Genomic DNA, 18,938 nt, shown 5'->3' with positions numbered 1-18,938 from the left:
TCTTATTATTCAAGCATTGATTGTCATCATCATTCCACCAAGTTTCTGTGATGGCTATTATAGCAATATCCTCATTGAATACCAGGCATTCACTCATCTTAGTATTTAGATTTCTAGCATTTGTATACAAGCACTTTAAAAATTTGTCACTTTTTAGTTGCCTGCCTTTGTGATGTAATTGAATGGGTCTCTCTTCTTTTCATTTGACTGTTTCTCTTCAGTTCCTCTCTACACTTTATCAACATCCAGACTCTCCTCTTTACTAGGATGTAGATATCCTCCATTACTGGATGTCCGTCCATACTGTGTGCTCCTGTACATCTGTTGGCTTCCTCCTAGGCCTTAGTTTAAAAGCTCCTGTACAAGCTTTTTAATTTTATATGCCAGCAATCTGGTTCAATTTTGGTTTAGGTGGACCCCATCTTTCCTGTATCGGGTCCACCTTCCTCAAAGGTTCTCCAGTTCCTAATAAACCTAAATCTCTGCTTCCTATACCATCATCTCATCCACGCATTGACACCCTTCTATTTTGCCTCTCTAATTGACCCTGTACATTGAACTGGAAAGATTTCAGAGGATGCTACCATGGAGATCCTGGACTTCAATATCTTACCTAGAAGCCTAAATGTGGCCTCCAGGCCCTCTTTCCTCCTTTCCCTATGTCATTAATACTTACATGTATCACAACCACCAGCTCCTCCTCAGCACTGTACATAAGTCTATCTAGAGCAGGCGGGGATAGCTCAGTGGTTTGAACATTGGCATGCTAAACCAAGAGTTGTGAGTTCAGCCCTTGAGGGGACAATTTAAGGAACTAGGGCAAAAATCTGTCTGGGGATTAGTCCTGCTTTGAGCAGTGGGTTGGTCTCAATGACCACCTGAGGTTCCTTCCAACCCTGATATTCTAAGATGTCTTAATAAAGCCATGGCTTTCATACCTAGCAAGCAATTCACCATATGATTCTCCCAGTCATCACAAAGCCGACTACTTATGTTTCTAATGTTTGAATCCCCCCATTATTATCACCTCTCTCTTCCTAATAACTGGGAGTCCCTCCCAAGAGGTATCCTCAGTGCGAGAGGATGCCATGATATGGAAGGAGGGTTGTCATAGGTTTATTCCCCACTTTGAACTTTAGCGTTCACAAGATGGGGACCTGCATGGACTCCTCTAAACTAAAATCCTAGTTTAGATCTGGTAAAGCTGCCACCAACCAAAAATATAGTGTTTTGGTACACTTTCCATTCCTCTCAAACCTTCCCTGGGAACACAGATCCAAGCTCCTTGAATCTTAACACAAAGGGAAATAATCCATTCCCCCCTCCCCTCTCCTTAGGAGAGATACCTGGATTCAAATTCCTTGAATCAAACAAAGAGGGATTCACTTTTCCCCCTCCCCTTCCCCTGAAAATCCAAACAAGGGAAGAAATCAATCAAGTTCTAAAAAGAAAAGATTTTATTGAAAGAAAGAAAGAAAGTACATTATCTCTGTAATACCAGGATGGAAAAATTTACAGGGTCTAACTTATAAAAACTGGAGAGACTGCCCCTCCCTCCTCCTCAGAATAATCAAAGTAACAGCAACAGAAATAAAGATATTTCTCCAGCAAACACACAATTTTAAATGCAGAAATTAAATTATAAGACTAATTCGCCTTTCTAATGCTCACTATACTGAATAGAAGAAAATACTTCAGGAAACTTTGGAGAACTTGAAGAATATGTCTGGCCTCCCTTAAATCCAAGAGAGAACGAATTCAAAAGAAAGAACACAGACAAAGGCTTCCCTCCACAGAGATTTGAAATTATCTTGTCCCTTGATTGGTCCTCTGGTCAGGTTACTGAGCTTGTTAACCCTTTACAGGTAAAAGAGACTTTAACCCTTAACTATCTGTTTATGAGAAGGGTGCCCACTGTGGGACCATTTGCCTCTGTTCCAGTTTGATGTTCTCCTTCCAAGATTTTCATCATCCTAAACACCACAGAGGCTGTCAAACTGGGGCAGGGACCACTCTACTGTGTCCCAGAAAGGCTCATCTGTGTACCTCTGTCTCCCTTAACTCCTCCAGTTCAGTCTCTCTGGTTTCAAGAGCCTATACTCAGTCTCTGAGGGCCATGACCTCTTTGCACCAGATGCACACATATGCTACCTGCCCACAAGGTAATCCTACATGCCGAATTCAATGCAATAAACTGGATAGTCCCACTCTCCTGCTGGACTTCTGCATGCATTCTTTTTACTCCTGCAGCTTTTTTCTTTTTTGGGTTGTTGTTTTTTTTTATTCACAAAACACCATGACCAACAATATCACCAGGCATTTATTCCAGGATTATGAATGGGAGCTGGATTTACATTTTTGTGACCTTAGGGTTTTTAAATATGGACCTTTTTGCCACAGCCACCAACAGGAAGTGCAATACACTCTTCTTGGGAGGAGGGAGGGATCCTCAGTCATTGGGGGATGTGTTGTTCATTCCTTGGACGAAGGGCCTTCTCGGGGCATATCTTGCACTACTGTTGATTTGAGAGTATTTAAGAAGGTCAAATATGACTATGCCAGGGCCATTTTAGTTGTCCAAGGGTGTCTAAGACAAGTCTGGTACCCTTACCTGATTCACCTTGCCTCTTTCCTGGTGTTGTCTGTTTTGTCCATTCCCCACCTGTTGTCTTAGGACTCCATTTGGACTCTTCAGCCCAATCTGGGAAATCTTCATCTCAGAGCTTGGTTATTCAATGGTTCTTGGGGATAGAGGCTTCCCGTTCTGCAGAGGTAAAACAAGTAGTATTAAACGGTATGAAGATGTCCACACAAAACACTTAGCTTCTGAAATGGAAGCGATTTCACTACAGGTTTATCCAGTGATAGTTTTCTCCTGTTCACACTTTTCCTCTATGCTGGTCTTGATTAGTCTTTGGAATTGAAAAAGTTAAGATTCTCCATGAGTTGTGTCAAGGTTCACTTGGTAGCAATAACTGACTTTCATTCCTCCGTTGAGGGTTTCTCAGTTTTTCCTCACCCTCCTAACAGCAAGATTAATTAAGGGTCTGATGAACCATTTCTCCACCAATTAGAGAGCCCACCCTTTTATGTGATCTACACTTGGTGCTTATTTGTCACATGGACCCCCCCACTTTGAGCCATCACCTGGCCATGAAGATGGCTTTCAGGGTGGTATCACTTCTGCATGAAGAGTTGGGGAACTAGGGTGTTACCGGGCATGCACCCCACATTGGCCCGGCGAGAGCTGGATGGGACCAGATGGTCCTAAGCTACTAATTAGGCTGCAAGGCAGAAAGTTAATTGATGAGGAACAGGCTCACCTGGACAGGACATGTGGGGTCTGTAGAAAGCTAGAGATTGCTGGAGAGGGGCATGACAGCTAGGTAAGGGCAGTCACTCCATGGAAGGAAGAAGGAGTGTTTGTGGCTGCAGGATGGCAAGCTGCACAGACTTCCTGAGAGGAGGTAATAGGGAAGATGGTGAACCCAGAGAGTGGGTGAGACAATTAGGTAGGAAAAGCTCAGAGAAAAAACAGCAAGGTCACAGGCAGGACAGACCTAGGCTATATATTATAGGGTCTCTGGGCTGGAACCCAATGTGGAGGGTAGGCCTGGGTTCCCCTACCAGACACTGGGTAGTGACTCAGGACACTGGAGATGCCTGCCAGACAGCTGGTCTGGAAAGCTGAGAGCAACCAGCAGGAGGTGCTGTGAGTACCTAGGGAACCTGTCACAGTGGGGCTTTGATTTAGACCCTCCCGTTACAGTATTCTTCAGGAATAAAGTTTCATTACGACCATATCCTAAGTTTCTCCCAAAAGTATCTTCTGAATTCCATATTTACCAGATTATTCAGCTTCCAGTCTCCTTCTTGAAACCCAACACTATGCGTTGGTTCACGCAACCAGATCACATGCTGCAATTGGCAAATGAAGTTGTGTCTTCAGTATACCTTTCTTTTTGACTTGTAGTGTGGTTTCCACATTTAATAACCAGTCAGAATACAGGCTTTCCTAATGTCATCCTATTATCTAATATATATTTATTTGTGAACTTTTACAGATATGTATAAACAGGACATGTGTCAATATAGAAATTCTGGATTACGATTGTAATTACACAAAATGCAGTAACAGAGGGGTAAGTAAGAAAGATTTTAACATCCTCAGATTTTCAGAGTAGAATACGTAGAGCACTGAACTTAGTCTCTTACAAGTGATGCTTCACATTAGACTTAAGATTATTTTAATTGGACAAGATCTTAAAAAGCAGTAATTAAAGTATTTTGAGAAGGAATCTTATAAACTATACACCATCTGATGTAAAGCCACATATGACACATGATACAGTCAGATCTGCGAAATCTCATGCCATTTGGGATTTTATTGCCAGTTAATTATTTCTATATGTTGCACTTACAGTCAGCTGGGGAGTCAGTGCAGAACAAGAAACTCAGGTCTCATAGCACAAGATTAAAGTTTCTTGGAGTCTTCAACAATAGCCCTAAGTGGAGCATAATACACTAATGCGTCTTGGAGTAAACAATGATAGGATTTAGAAATTGTAGAGGCTTCCAGAAACAAGCTCAGTGCTTGCACGATCTTGCATCCCTTTTTTAGAGAGTGAACTGCTGCAGAGGGGAAAAGGGGAAAAAAAACCCAAGCAGCTGTCTCCAGTTAGGAAGTCCCCTCAGAGCCTCATGGGTATGGGAGAGTTTCAGACCTATATAAGCTAGATACAATTCATTCTAAGGAAGGAGAGAAAGGTGTGATGACACTATAGAACAGGGTTTCTCAAACAGAGGTTGCCACTTGTGTAGGGAAAGCCCCTGGCGGGCCGGGCCGGGCCGGTGTGTTTGCCTGCCCCGTCCGCAGGTCTGGCCGATTGCGACTCCCACTGGCTGCAGATCGCTACTCCGAGTCAATGGGAGCTGCTGGAAGCAGCGGTCAGTAAGTCCCTCGGCCCATGCTGCTTCCAGCAGCTCCCATTGGCCTGGAGCAGTGATCCATGGCCAGTGGGAGCCACGATCGGCCGGACCTGCGGACGGGGCAGGTAAACACCGGCCCGGCCTGCCAGGAGCTTTCCCTACACAAGCGGTGACCCCTGTTTGAGAAACCCTGCTAGAGAAGACTGAGATGCTGAAGCAGTACTTTGGGAAATAATTTTCCTAATACATTTACTAATGTTCACCATAACTTAGCTTCTACTCAAGTATTCCTTTATTAGTCTAAAGGCCAGTTGGTGTTTGATTACATTCAAAATACAAATACCAGCATATACATATTTATATTTTAGCAACAATATAGTTATAAACCATGCCCAAATATGCACAATAGGATCAGACTTCGGTGATACCTTACCAGCTCCTGGATTAAGCAGTTCTTTATAATAAATCAGTATATGTAATCACTGCACCTGGTACCCAATTAATGATGTTTTCTTTATTTTTAAAGAATTATTTACTGCATCTGAACCAAAACCTTAAATAAGATAATACTGTTATTTCCAGGGTCGCTATAAATTTAACACAAACATCCTTTCTTCTTATTTCAGCCTCTTTGCTTCTCATTGTGTTTGGTCACAAACTTTGAGCCTGTCACTTGCACTAACATTCAGATTCAATTTAAAACTTTAGTTCACCAAGTCTATATTCCTACAAGTAGTTAGGGAAAAACAGCTCCAGAAACTGTCATGAGAAAGAAAAACTGATGAGGGAAAACTAAATAATCATACTCCCCTTTTTAAGTACTTGTATGTTAATGATTATCTGGCAAACCCCCTGGTCCAAGCAAGAATCCACTGGTTCAAATCCTCCATTTCTCTCTATAAGCTCCCTATGTGCCACCTTCCAATCCACTTCTATTTTAGGAAGTCCCTGCAACCCCCATGTCCTTCCCTCATACCAGGGGCTCTGTATTACCCCCATGCTGTGCCTTCCCTCCCCCCACTCCACCTGTGGCAGGGGGTCTTTCTTCTCTCCCTTTCCCCCAAGGATCTGTTTCCCCAACAACAACCATGGAACAGACATTGGGGAGGCTTCACACAGAGAGAGGAAGGAAGAGAAATACTGTGTAGTTGAGTGTAGGACCACTTCACTTTGCTCAGCCAAAAATAGAGCTGATGTCTCCGTCTGACAGCAAAGATCGTAATCTCCAGGACCACAGAAAGTGATTACAAAAAACATTTTCAACCATAATTATCCCTTGGGATTCCTTGGTTTACTAATGGATACAGTAAAACCCATATTCCTCACAAAGCAGAGTGAGGCTTGCAAATATCTGTTAACTAACGTCCTCTCCTGCTGACATAGCTAATGCCGCTCATAGAGGTGGTTTAATTATGCTGGCAGAAGAGCTCTCTCCTGCTGGCAAAGAGCAGCTACATAGGAGACCTTACATTGGCACAGTTGAAATGGTACAGCTGTAAGGTCCATAGTGTAGATATTGCCTAAGTCTATCCTATGCTAACTTTAAAGGAGAAATTTGCTCTGCAGGATGAAGGGCTGTTTTTTGTAGGTAGTAGCTTAGCTTACACACCAAAATTAATGGGAGGAATCAGGAAGAGATGAACATTGGATTTGAAATAACTGAGAAACAGCATGACTTAACTTGCCCTCAAATTCCAGTGAAATGCAATATCTATGTGTATCACTGCAGCAAAGTTTTAAATATCACCTCAATCAGTCACTGGTATTCCTGGTAAACTGTCCGAAGTCCCAGTGTGACACAGACTAGATAGGATATGTACTAGACATAACTATAAGGCTTGGAGAGCTGGGACTAGAACCGTGATCCTTTGGCTCCAAAAAAAATCTAAGTCTCTACGGCTTGTGATAAAGGAGAGCTCCTGTAGTAGCTACTAATGGAACTGAGAAGCTCATTAAGAAAGCAACATGAGACAGTCAGTCCATTACTTACCCACCAACCAGTTAGACAATGTTCAGCCTGAGCAGCTGACATTCTCAGGAGTTGGTGTCTAGCAGTCAGATGCCCATCTGTAAGGTGATCTATGCAGACCACAGATGCAATTACTATTTAAATCAAACACACACAAATGGGAAGCTGGGACAAGAAGCCCAAGATGTATGTGCCCTAGTCTTAGCTGGACTGTGAGGCAGTTGAACTCTTCAGTGGGCTGAGTGTAAGAGCCCAGCCTGTAAAGATCACCTTAAGTGCCAGGCTAGAGAAGAAGACCTGAGGGCTGTAGCACATTAGCTAGCTGAATGGTACTGACAGAGGCAGCCATTAGAGATTAAGGGTTTCAGTAGGAAGCAGGTGCTCCTGGGAAGGAGAAATACAGCTTCTGCTCAAATGGAGGGGAGGGGATTTTGTGTGTAGATTGGAGCCTGGAAATGGGACAATCACTCTCTTCTTTAACACCCCAAAGAAAAGAGGACCTGGATCATTCAGCTGTCCTGATTAAAGGGAATGGAGAGATTTTAATTGAGAAACCTTAGAAAAATAAATGTGGTGCATGAAATTCTAGTAACAAAAATTATTTACTAAGAATGTTTCTTAAATCCTAGTTCTACAGTATAAAAACCCATCTGGCTGATTTCTGGCCTAACCTGAGGACACTGTACTACTGAGCATTAATCTGAGCTGAACCAACTTCTAACCATGCTTTTTTGGCAGAAACTGTCATTTATCACATATTTGTGCATAAACTAACACAATGGGAGCCCACCCTTCTTCTGTCCTTTAGGCACTACTGCAAAGTAAATGTTAAATTATAATACCGAGCATTGTGTCCTGACCTCGATTTACTCCTAGAAGTAGAAAATCTGTTTTATAAGCCAATGGCTCCTTCTCTACTTTACATCAGCCAATGAGCCAACAACTGCTTTTCAAATTGCATTCCTAGCACCACATGGTGTAGTGCAAAAATAGAAACAATAGCATTTGCATGGCTGAAAATGGTGTTCAAGGCCTACAGGTTAATGCAACCAGCTTCCCCTGGCTCTGAGGGTAAAATATACTCCTCCAAGATAAGAATGACCAGATCTCTACTTTTTATAGTACAAGCCAGAGAGAAGGAATAAACCAACTCTGCCATATGCAATCTGCTGTTGCTTTCTTGCTCCCTAACTTTCCTCTTGAGGCTTGACACGTGATTTCACTAAGGGTTTCAATAACATTAAAATGTCTTTTCTAATAAATTAATAATTCTAAACATTGGAGTTTCTCATCTGAGGGGAAGTTTGCTCTATCATGTACTCTGTTTTCAAAGGCTTTGTGATACCTAACAGAGTGGGTATGCAGTGACTCCATTAAATTTTGTCTTTCAACTCCAAAATATAGCCCTATACAATTTAAACTAAAGGAGAACTGATTTAAGTGGTTAGAGAAATTGGTTCCATTTTTAGATCTTTTGGTCAGCCACTAGATAAGATTGCACACTAATAAACCAAAGTCAGTATATTAACTCCTCCCTCCAAAAATGGAGACTCTGGATAACTAGTTATTTTGGTGCTCCTGTCAAGGGAGTTGGAGAAACTTAAAGTATCGGGTAAGAAACTAACATTCTTTCTTTTATTTAGTATGATGCTATAGAGTACAAGGCAGTTCGAATGTACAAAGAGCTCAGAAAAGCCGTATTTTCATCAAAGTGCTCATTTGGTTCATGTTATTTATACCCTTATTCTATTTCAGATGTGCAACAGTAAGAAAAACTGCCATTGTAATTTTGGTTGGGCCCCTCCAGACTGTACATTAAAAGGATTTGGAGGAAGTGTTGACAGTGGACCCCCTCCGACTGCCAGTAGTAAGTGCTGTGAAAAACTAAGCACTCTATATTTTATCCTGTTTTTTAGTCTAAAGCCAGGAACCTGTGACCTGTATTGTAATGTGGTCACCCACGCCTTTGTCACATCCAGGCTATGCTACAGCAATGTGGTCAGTTGGAGCGGCCCTTGAAAGGAGCTGGAAGTCATTACTTATATAACACTCAAAAGGCCTGATTCTGATATCCTTACTCATACCAAGTATAGCCCGATCCATTGATTATGTATTAATTATACTGATTACTTAAGAATTCTCAGTTATCACTCTGAGATTTGACAGGTTCTTGTCCCAAGATCACACCCGGTATTATTCAAATTACTGTATAGATGTAAGCTCTGATGTGCACAGTTGCAACACTCACACTGTAGGAACCCTTCTACAATAGTTTATTAATACTTTTAGCAAAGTCACAAACACTCGAACCCCAGTAAAGTGAATAGAGATAATACAGAATGTACATCTGATCATCCGTATACTCACGCCATCTCTGGCAGAACAACCTGAAAATGTTAACCATTATCTTTCTCATCACCATCATCTTCCTCATCACCTCCAGTGGCCATCATCCTGGCACCTCCCAAGGGCTAAACCTCTCTCTTCTCCCACACACAGGCTTGAATGCAACTTTTATAATATATTACACTGATGCCACTACGTCTAATGCATATTCATTAGGGATTTCTCCCCTCCTCTTTATTTGTATTCCTTCACCCTACTTGTGTTAAGGTGCCCTTCTCCTATTGGTTAGTATAATAATGATCTCAAGTTATTATCATATACATCAGTTCATTGCTATGGCACTCTTGTGGTCAGATATCTGCAGATGTTCTATCCAAAAGCCAGTGTTAGCTCGTGTTCCTGTTGTTGGCTGGTGTCATTATGGACAAAATTCCCCCTTACACACTCTATTTCCAGTTCCCCAAAACTTAGGGGTAACCGTTAGGCCATTTATCTGTGTCACAGTTCATAGGTTGCAAGTCTTATGCTATAGGTTACAGGCCTGTACGTTCCTTGCATTACTGCCAAATAAAATAAATGCTAAAGCTAGCCCCTTGGGCTACACAAGTAGCACCTTACTTTCCAAATGGATCAGTGGGATCTTGTGGAGATAAGTTACTATTCATCATGAATGAGTGGATCAGAATCTGGCCCTAAATAGACACCAGAGGCAAAAGAGTAGTGTAAAGAAGGTGATGCACTTTTTTCCTACCTACCTTCCAGGGGGTTCCCACCCAACAGAAGACTGACTAATGCTATTCTGACAGAAGAACAGAACATAGCAAAGCCTTCAGGGCATCATTTGGTGCTTCAGATTCTTCTGCCAGAGTTTGGTATCTGCAGTCCACTTGAAGCGGTATGCTTGGCTTTGTCATCTTCCCTGGCTGAGGACACTAGAGTTCTTTATTTTATTTATCTATTAAAGTAGTCTTCATTATTGCTATAATATCAGCCAGAAGAGTGAGTGAACTGCAAGCCCCCATGGATGATCCACCATTTACAATTTTACGTAAAGATAATGTAGTACTTAGACCTGATTTCATGTTTCTACCAAAAAGAATGTCTGAATTTCATATCAATCAGATAGTTAATTTACTGTTTTCTCCATGAAACCTCATGATAATAAAGTGGAGTTTGCATTACATATGTTAGAAGCTAGTTAGGCTCTTGCATTTTACTCAGATAGACCTAAGAGTTTTATGAAGATTCTTTCTTACACAAAAAATCATAATGGTCATAGTATGTTTGCTCATACTATTTTGAGATGAGTTAAACCAGGCATCATTCAGTGTTACAAATTAGCAGAAATCCCTTAGCCTCCCATTGTATGGTCTCATTCTACTAGTACAGTAGCAACATCTTTTGCTTGTTTTAAACATATTCCTGTTAGGGAAATTTTCAAGACTGCTACTTGGAACTCAGTGCATACATTCACTAAACATTATGCCCTGGATCCATCTTCTAGAGTAGATGATAAATCTGTCAGAAAGATGTTACAATTGTCATTTACTTAGCACTCTGTTCCCACTTGTAAGGGTTTTTCAGCACTGCTTGTCAAACTACCCATAAGTGGAAATATTCAGAACCACTCAAAGAAGAAATGAAGGTTACTTATTTGTAACCAGAGTTCTTCAAGATGATTCTGCATATTCACGCTTCCCACTCACCTCCCCCTCTTTCTCGGAGTCCTGTTATGGGCTTCTGGGTTAGCGGTAGAAGGAACTGAGACAGTAGAGGGCACCGCACCCTGTATATGGCCTCACCCTGGGCATGTTCGGAGACAAAGAGGGGAGAGGTAAGAGGGGGCACACGTATGTTCTAACAGACACTGCCTAGAGAAGGTTGTACTGTTTGGTGCCACCAGGCGACACATTACCCATTAGTGTAAATGTGCAGAGTCATCGTGAAAAAATCTGGTTATAAGTAAGTAACCTTCAATTATATTTTATACTCAAATGGCTTCTTGCATTAGTAACCAGTTGTGGTATTAAATTACCTTGCTATATTTGTACATAATATATCTCCTATTCACATAACAATGGCATTAGGAAGTTATTATATGAGATTTGTATTTAGATACAAAGTGTTTGCAAATATACATCTCAAAAGACTTATTTAAGCCATTATTGAAATCCAGAGGTGAAATCGTATTTAAACCAAGCAGTATCTTATATAAGAGATGTGTCCAGTTATTTGAAAGGCCTTTGGATTTGTTTGTGGGTTCTTTGCTTTCTGACCAAAATGGTCCTTGGATTTATGGTATACCATTTGCAGTATATTTACAACTTGTAACTAAAGATTTCTGTTAAATATTTTAAAATAATAATTTTAAGCACAAATCACAATAGTCAATGCTTATATACATTTCAAAACATCACATAAAATAATACAGAAAGTTAAAGCAAGATAGAAGTTATAAAAGCTGCATATTAGAGTCTGTGTAAACCGATGTGGGTGCAAAAAGCCAAAGAGTTGTTATCTTCCCTGACACTTGGCTTCTCACTGTGTCACAAGAAAGCAGAAACCTGCAATTTTTTTAATTCACCTGAACATGTAATTTAATAAAATAAGCAACCAAAACCATAAGTAGTGGTGTTCTGTTCTATAAGCATCATGTGTATGTAAGCAATCACAAGTGTTATTTAAAATTCAGGAAAGTCACAGGCAAGTTTACAATGACCTAAAATTCTAAGAATATATTATAATAATTTCTGATACCATTTTTGCATCAGTACTGAAGTCTATCGTCCACATTTGCAAGCACCTCATGCACTCAAGTTTGGACTATTTCAGTCAGCAGTGTCCAATGGGGCCATGCATGCACCCTGTGTGCCCTCATACCTCCCTTCTCCCCACCTGAGGGCATAAAGAATGGAGCAGGCCCAACCATTGTTCAGTTCCTCCTTATCACCCAGCTATGGTGGCCAGATGGAACCCTTGGTAGTGTCTACAACTCTGGTGGTCTGTGTGACCCAAAACCTATTTTTGTTAATAACTAGTTCATTTATTAGTGCAGTGTTAGTGTAGTTAGAATTACTACTTAATGTCCATTGGCTATTACTAGTCTAGGAGTAAGGATTTTTTATTAATCTGTCTCACGTGCCAGTTCTTTTGGTATTCTGGGATGTAGATTATCCAGTCCCCCCAATTTGAGCACATTAGGAATTTTAAGTTGTTTTCTTATACACAGCTTTGCATTGTTATGTGAGATGAACACATTTCCAGGGACCATATTATGATTCCAAAACTCATTTGTGACCTAGGTCAGGTTTGAACTGAGGTGAAATGTTAGTGCAATTACAGATTTACTAATCTGCTTTAAAAAGAAATTTAAATGCACAGCTTCCACCTCAGATGTGGTGATTTCCATGGTAATTTTGTGAATGTGGAGTGAGTGGTTTATTTTGTAAGCAATAAAGAGCATTTGTGGATATATACCAACACTGTGTCCAGTATCTGCCTGCTCCCGTATCTTGTAGGGAGACTCCTGCTGCAGGTCTAACAGACTGAGGCAGCTCCATCGCTTTATACCCTCAGCTAGCAACATGAGCATATGGAGGGCACATGTGCCATCCCAGTGGGGGAAAACATCTCTGGGTTCAGGACACTGGCACCCACACATACCTGAACTGGAGTGGACATGTGCAACACATCTCAAACAACAGTTACCAAACAGGTTTCTAACAGCTTTTTCTCTGCCTCTGACATACACAATATTTTAATCTCCTGAGGCCTGTAATACTTTGGTCTAATTCTGGTTGCTGGGCTTGGTGTGGGGATGGCAAGTGGTGTTAGTGTCCTGTACTATACAAGAGGTCAGACCTGTGTCAGGGTTCCCCCCCACACTCTGAAACCCTCTTTGTTGCCTAGCAGACTGTGAATCTGCCCTGGGGTTTCCCCTTCCTCCCAGAGATAGCATGGCTCTCCCTGAGTTACAAGCACACAGAGCTTCAGGAACCTAGTTAAGTTCCTTGGGGGTTACATTCACATTATTTTCCAGTCCTGGAGAAGAAAGGGGGCTGGCATCAACTCCTGGACTTAGATGGCTCAGTGCCTTCGCCCACCATTTCAAGTTCAGGATGGTATCCCTAGCTTCTCCTCATGACTGGTTTTCAGCTCTCAACCTGCAGAGCACATATTTTCACAGTTCACTGAGATTCCAAGTGGGAAATTTTCACTATCAGTACAGACTTCTGCCCTTCAGTCTAGCAACAACTCCAAGAGCTTTCACCAAGTGCTTGGCAGTAGTGGCTGCTCACCTGAGAAATCAGGGGATCCAGGTATTCCCTGTGGTGCTGGAACACATTTTATCATGGGGGTGCTGAAAGCCAGCTAAGGAAACTGTGAACCCCGTGTGATCAAAAGCAATGTGAAAAAAGTGCAATTACCGCTCACACCACACAGGTGCAGCACAGATCTGGGATTCTCAAGAATGGCAAAATAATGCTAATTTCTTTCTGACAGCACCCGCAAACTTTTCACAGTAAAATCTGGGGGTGCTGCAGCACTCCCCACACTCCTAGTTATCACGCTTATGGGTAGTCCTGTACACTGATGATTGGTTCATTCAAGGAAGATCAGCAAAGCAGGTAAATTACTCCATCCATCAGATCTTGCAACTTTTCATCACATTAGGCTTCAGAATCAACAGGGAAAAATTATTTTTATTCTCAACTCAGAGAACAGAGTTCACACAGCAGTAGATTCCACAATAGCAAAGGTTTATCTGCCGCAAGATGGATTCAACACCATAATAGATCTCAGCCAGCTGCCAACTTACCCTCAAACACTGGAGAAAAGTCTGTTTCAGACTTCTTGGACATATGGCCCCTGCATATATGTAACACAGCATGCTCGCCTTTACCTGTTCTGCATGCAAGGATTGTTAAACTGGGAAATTGTTACATCTACTCAACAGACATTACATTGACACAAGGGCGCAGGTCTGCCAAGAAATCCTCTCTCATCATTAACTTAGTGGAAGGATCTTCTCTGGGTATGCAAAGGGGTACCATTTTCTTCACCTCTACCTACCAAGAAACTGGTGATGGATGCTCCCACACTTGGTGGGGAGCTCACCTGGACCACATTCAGACCTAAACCCACTAGACTCCTGAAGAAACTCCCTTTCACATAAATGTGATAGAGCTCAGAACTATTAATCTAACCTTCACAGCATTTCTCCCATGTGATGAGAAATGATAGTCTAGTCCCTGACTATTCCCTATTTGAGGCCTCAAGATCTGATGCCCACTTCGGCAAAGCTATCCTTCAGTCTTTATTTGGTAGTTTCTGAGCACCGACCTCCTATCTATGAGGTCACAGCTTGTGGTTCACCGGAAGCAGGGAATACATGTGGATAATTACTCAAAAGAGTACGGTGGGTGAGGCAATATCTTTCATTGAGCCAACTTCTGTTGTTGAAAGAGACAACTTTCCAAGCTTATCCAGAGCTCTTCTTCAGTTCCTGAAGAAGCTTGTTTTTTTCATCACCAGAAGTTGGTCCAATAAAAGACAATGATTCATCCACCTTGTCTCTCTAATATCCTGAGGCCAGCATGGCTACAACAATACTGCAAACATCAAAGAAGAAAGAACAGTTACTTTGCATACACTAACTGTAATTCCTCAGGATGTGTTGTCCACATGTATTCCGAGACCTGCCCTCCTTCTCCACTTGTATGGAATCCTACAACAGCGGCGTTCTGTATTGGTGAAAGAGCTGAGGGATGGTTTGGCCCAGTCCACCCTCGATACCCTTGAGCGAGATGGGCTGGACAGGCATAGGCGCAGACACAGCCTCAGCAGACAGTGCTGGCCAAAAGAGTCTTGTCTTGAGTGCATGAGGCACGTGCATGCCAGAAGTGGAATACACGGGGACAACACATCCTGAACCACAGTTACTTTAAGGCCAATAAATGTTCTTTCTCCCTCCACACAGCAAGTCCTAGCCTCTCCTCCAGAAACTTCTCTCCTGCATAAATTTGCAGTTACACATAGTCTGGTGCTGCTAACATCATGGAGATACCTGGAGGCAGCCAGAGACATGAGTGAAGGCTGTTGCTCTTCAGTATATGTATCTCCCAGAATTCTTTTCCCATGTGGTGCCTTGAGTGTTAGTGCCAGAGCCATAGAGAAGTGCTTCTCTATGTCCATGGGATGGTCACTGAGGGCACCCTGTCTGGCCCATATATTCCTTTGCCATGGAGTTGCACTGTAGCTTCCTTGCTTCCTGTGGGTCCAAATCTGCCCCCAGAAGGTAATATGTGTAGAATACAGTGGGTCTCTTCTTGAACTGAATGTGTTAGCTATTGGCATATCACAGTAATGTTTTGTGATCTGTACTGGGCATCTGTTCATTTCTGGCTGCAGTTCTGGGTACTGGGTATGATCTTTAAAGCTCTATATAGCCCGGGACACAGGTGTTTGAGAGACTGCCTCTCTCACAGTGGCAACTTAGCATTTGCTGGGGTACTCTGGTAGAATTACCATGGTTGTCAGAAAGAGCTCATTCTCATCTGAGAATGCTTACATAATTGTAGACTGTTGTCATGTTCCCCCTTAGTCATTGCTCAACCAAGCTGTAAGCTTTTATCTCTGTTATATTTTCCTTATGAATCAAGTCCTCAAGATCCCTGATAGTTTTGTTATCTTTTACTTTACTCCCTCTAATTTTTAAGTATATTTCCATCACTGTAGTGCTGAAAAATTAACACAATTCTAGGTGTGGTCAGTCTAGGCCCATATAGAAAGAAGTATTCCCTCCTTGCTCCAAGATCTGATGCTTGTACATATACAGCCTGAAACTTCAAGGCCTTTTTGGGGGGTGGGGACAGCTATATTACATCCCAAATTCATGTGCAATATGACAACCATGTAACTGTGTCACACTGCCTGCCCAGCTGTTGACAACACATGGTATCCATGATTAGGGGGAATGCACAGCAGAAACACGCAGCAACGCTGGCACCTTGTGCACAGACAAAACAAATTTGGAGGCCCTCTTTGCTAGTATTGTTAGAGAATGTACATATGAGATAGCTGTATGTGTCTGTGATGCATGCACACTTCATACAGGGACGAGCCTCAGTTTCTATGGAAATGTTTGTTACAGTTATAGGAGTAAATTCCTAAGTGCAAACAAAGTGTAATGTTCCGTGTCTGTTTCTTTCCAAGTGTCCAGTAGTGACATTGTCATCATGGGAGTAGCAATTGGAAGCATACTTCTTCTTCTTCTGGTTCTCAGCTTTGCCGTGCATAAAAGAGCTCAAATTGCTCGGCTCTTTAGCAGGTAAGTAAAATTTCATTCACGTTTACACTATGTGATAAGATTGTGACACTTATTTCTAATCCCAGCTGCCCCAGTGTTACACTTGGCTGTAAGCCTGCCATGCATTGCTGGCCACCTGCAAGAGCACCTCTCTTACATTTCCTAAGCTGGTCCATTATTAGCCTAGGATGCTGCCAGAAATCTGGTTGGGCTCCCCCCTACTGAACGCTCTCCAGACTGCTGTGAGAAAATCCAAACTAGAGCTTGTTAGAAATTTTCTGCCAAAACTGAGTTTAATCAGAAAATGCCAATTAGGCAGAATTAAATGTTTAATCAAATCTGGTACAGATGCAACTAAACCTTCATCAATCACCATCTCCCTGCAGTGCCAGGGGATGGGGAAGGACAGCACTGCTGTGCTTCACCTTTCCACCTTTCCCTTAGCTCCAGGGGGACAGACAGGCAGAGCATCGGAAGCTCTGCCTTACCGCTTTCCCAGCTGGCTCTAGGGGACAGACAGGCAGAGCACCATGACAGCACCTTACTTGCTTTGGGAACTTGAGGGGATTGACAGGGAAACAGAGTGGAGGGGCTCTCTGCCTCTCCAGCAGCAGGGCTGGAGACCTCTTGTCAATTTCCTATGAAATTGATTAGAGCCTTCCTTGAATGTGGCTGGGGAGCTAAAAAAATATGTTTTGGTTGTCCCAAAGTGGAATTTTTCTTCAATGTTTTTCTGCAATTTTTTGGTGGTTTTGATGTTCTGTCCAGCTTTGGGATTAAATTTTCTCAAAACCATGACAGTTTTAACAGAAAGAGACACCCCCCCCCCACACACACAGACACACTTCCTCTTTTTGCCCAGTTCTAATCCACACATTGAGTCGCACGTGCAAGTTGCTTGCTGGGACAGGGTTGAGCTTAGGCATTGTTCCTGGCTTTGTACCTCTAGCCACAAACTCCCGGAGCAGACCTCAAGTCTCACAGCGCTCTTGGCAGAGGTCAGTGACCCCTGCAGTCCAAATGCCGAGGTGCTGAAACTAGTGCAGTCTCCCCAGAATCCCACTGAAAGGGTGAGCCGTCTGGTTTACAGTTTACCTCTCCAGGGGTACCTCTAGTGAAAGCCAACAGACGTACACAAACTTTGCACAGCTTTCCAAAACAGCAAGACTCTTTACTTAGTACTATGAGAAACCCAGATCTATACAAAATCACAGATGTTCCGAAAAGTGTTTCCCTGTGCCACATTCCTCACCACTGTGAATTTTCTTTGGGGTTGGGCAGAGTTTTCTGTGATGTCCCAGATCTTTCCCCTGCAGCTCATGAGTTCTTTTCAGATTCATGGAGCCTTTTCATCCAAGCTAGCTGTTTCTGACGTTGATTGATTCACAAACTGGATTCCCCTCCCCTTTGTCCCCGCTATGAAAGCATGCCCATCTCTTCCTGTCTCCTGGTATGTGATGGAGTGTACACACTCCACACCAGTAAAGGAAGGGTTAAAATGCAGTTTTGGTCTCAGGCGGCCCCACCATGCTGCACCTGCAAGGCATGCCAGTCTTGGAGCAGGAGAGTAAAAAAGGAGAAACCCAGTTCAAAAAGGCCCAGCCATAGGAGGTGGACACATCTCTCCCCATTGGTTCACAGAAAGGAGTACTGCGCAGGATAACACTGCCAGGGGGGTTCTGCAAACATTTCCGGATAGCCCTGAGGATACTGAGCTGGGCTATGGCTTGTCCGGTATATCCTGAAAGGAGGGAGGCCAGGGACTTGTTAGGACTATTTTTTGTTGTTGTTTTTCCTTTGTTACCTTTCCATTGAGGCCTTAAGAGGCAGGGCTGGCTCCAGCTTTTTTGCCGCCCCAAGCAGCGAAAGAAAAAAAAAAGAAAAAACCTATTGAGCTGCCACCAAAGTGCAGAGACAGAGTGAATGACCCACCGCCGAAATGCTGCTGAAGACCTGGACGTGCCATCCCTTTCTATTGGCCACCCCAGGCACCTGCTTCCTTTCCTGGTGCCTGGAGCCGGCCCTGTTAAGAGGGCTTGGGAAGAATATTTTTAAACAGGCCACAGTAGGAAGATATCCATGGAAGAAGCAGGAGGTCTGAGGAAGTGGACCTTAGGGCTGGAACCCAGGGTAGAGAGTGGGGCTGAATTCCCCTACAGACCACCAAGGGAAACCCTAACAAAGGCTCTAGATAAATATCATAAGGCCTAGTGGACCTAAAGTCAGTCTAGAACTCTGGAACAAGGCTGCCAGACTGTTACTGGAGTGGACGCTGACATACCCTGAAAGGGCTGAGACTAAAGAGTGACTTTGCCAGAAGTTCGAGTCACAAGAGAAAGAGAAACCATCAGAAAACCTGAATGACTAGTCAGTGAGGCTATGGAG

The 18,938-nt window shown here is 42.8% G+C and overlaps 1 protein-coding gene across 6 annotated transcripts in view; it reads left to right on the top strand.

Moving 5' to 3' along the window:
• LOC120396082 (disintegrin and metalloproteinase domain-containing protein 20-like) overlaps positions 1-18,938 on the top strand; it is a 162,980-nt gene that overhangs the window by 132,877 nt on the left and 11,165 nt on the right. For all 6 annotated transcript variants that reach the window (XM_039520992.1, XM_039520993.1, XM_039520990.1 and 3 more), the window contains 3 exons: positions 4,065-4,142; positions 8,654-8,765; positions 16,460-16,574. In XM_039520992.1, coding sequence (XP_039376926.1) covers positions 4,065-4,142; positions 8,654-8,765; positions 16,460-16,574 — 305 coding nt within the window. The remainder of the gene's footprint in view (positions 1-4,064; positions 4,143-8,653; positions 8,766-16,459; positions 16,575-18,938) is intronic.

Source organism: Mauremys reevesii, linkage group 1, assembly GCF_016161935.1.
Source record: "Mauremys reevesii isolate NIE-2019 linkage group 1, ASM1616193v1, whole genome shotgun sequence".
Classification (NCBI taxonomy): domain Eukaryota; kingdom Metazoa; phylum Chordata; order Testudines; family Geoemydidae; genus Mauremys; species Mauremys reevesii.
This window is presented reverse-complemented; position numbering and strand designations above follow the sequence as displayed.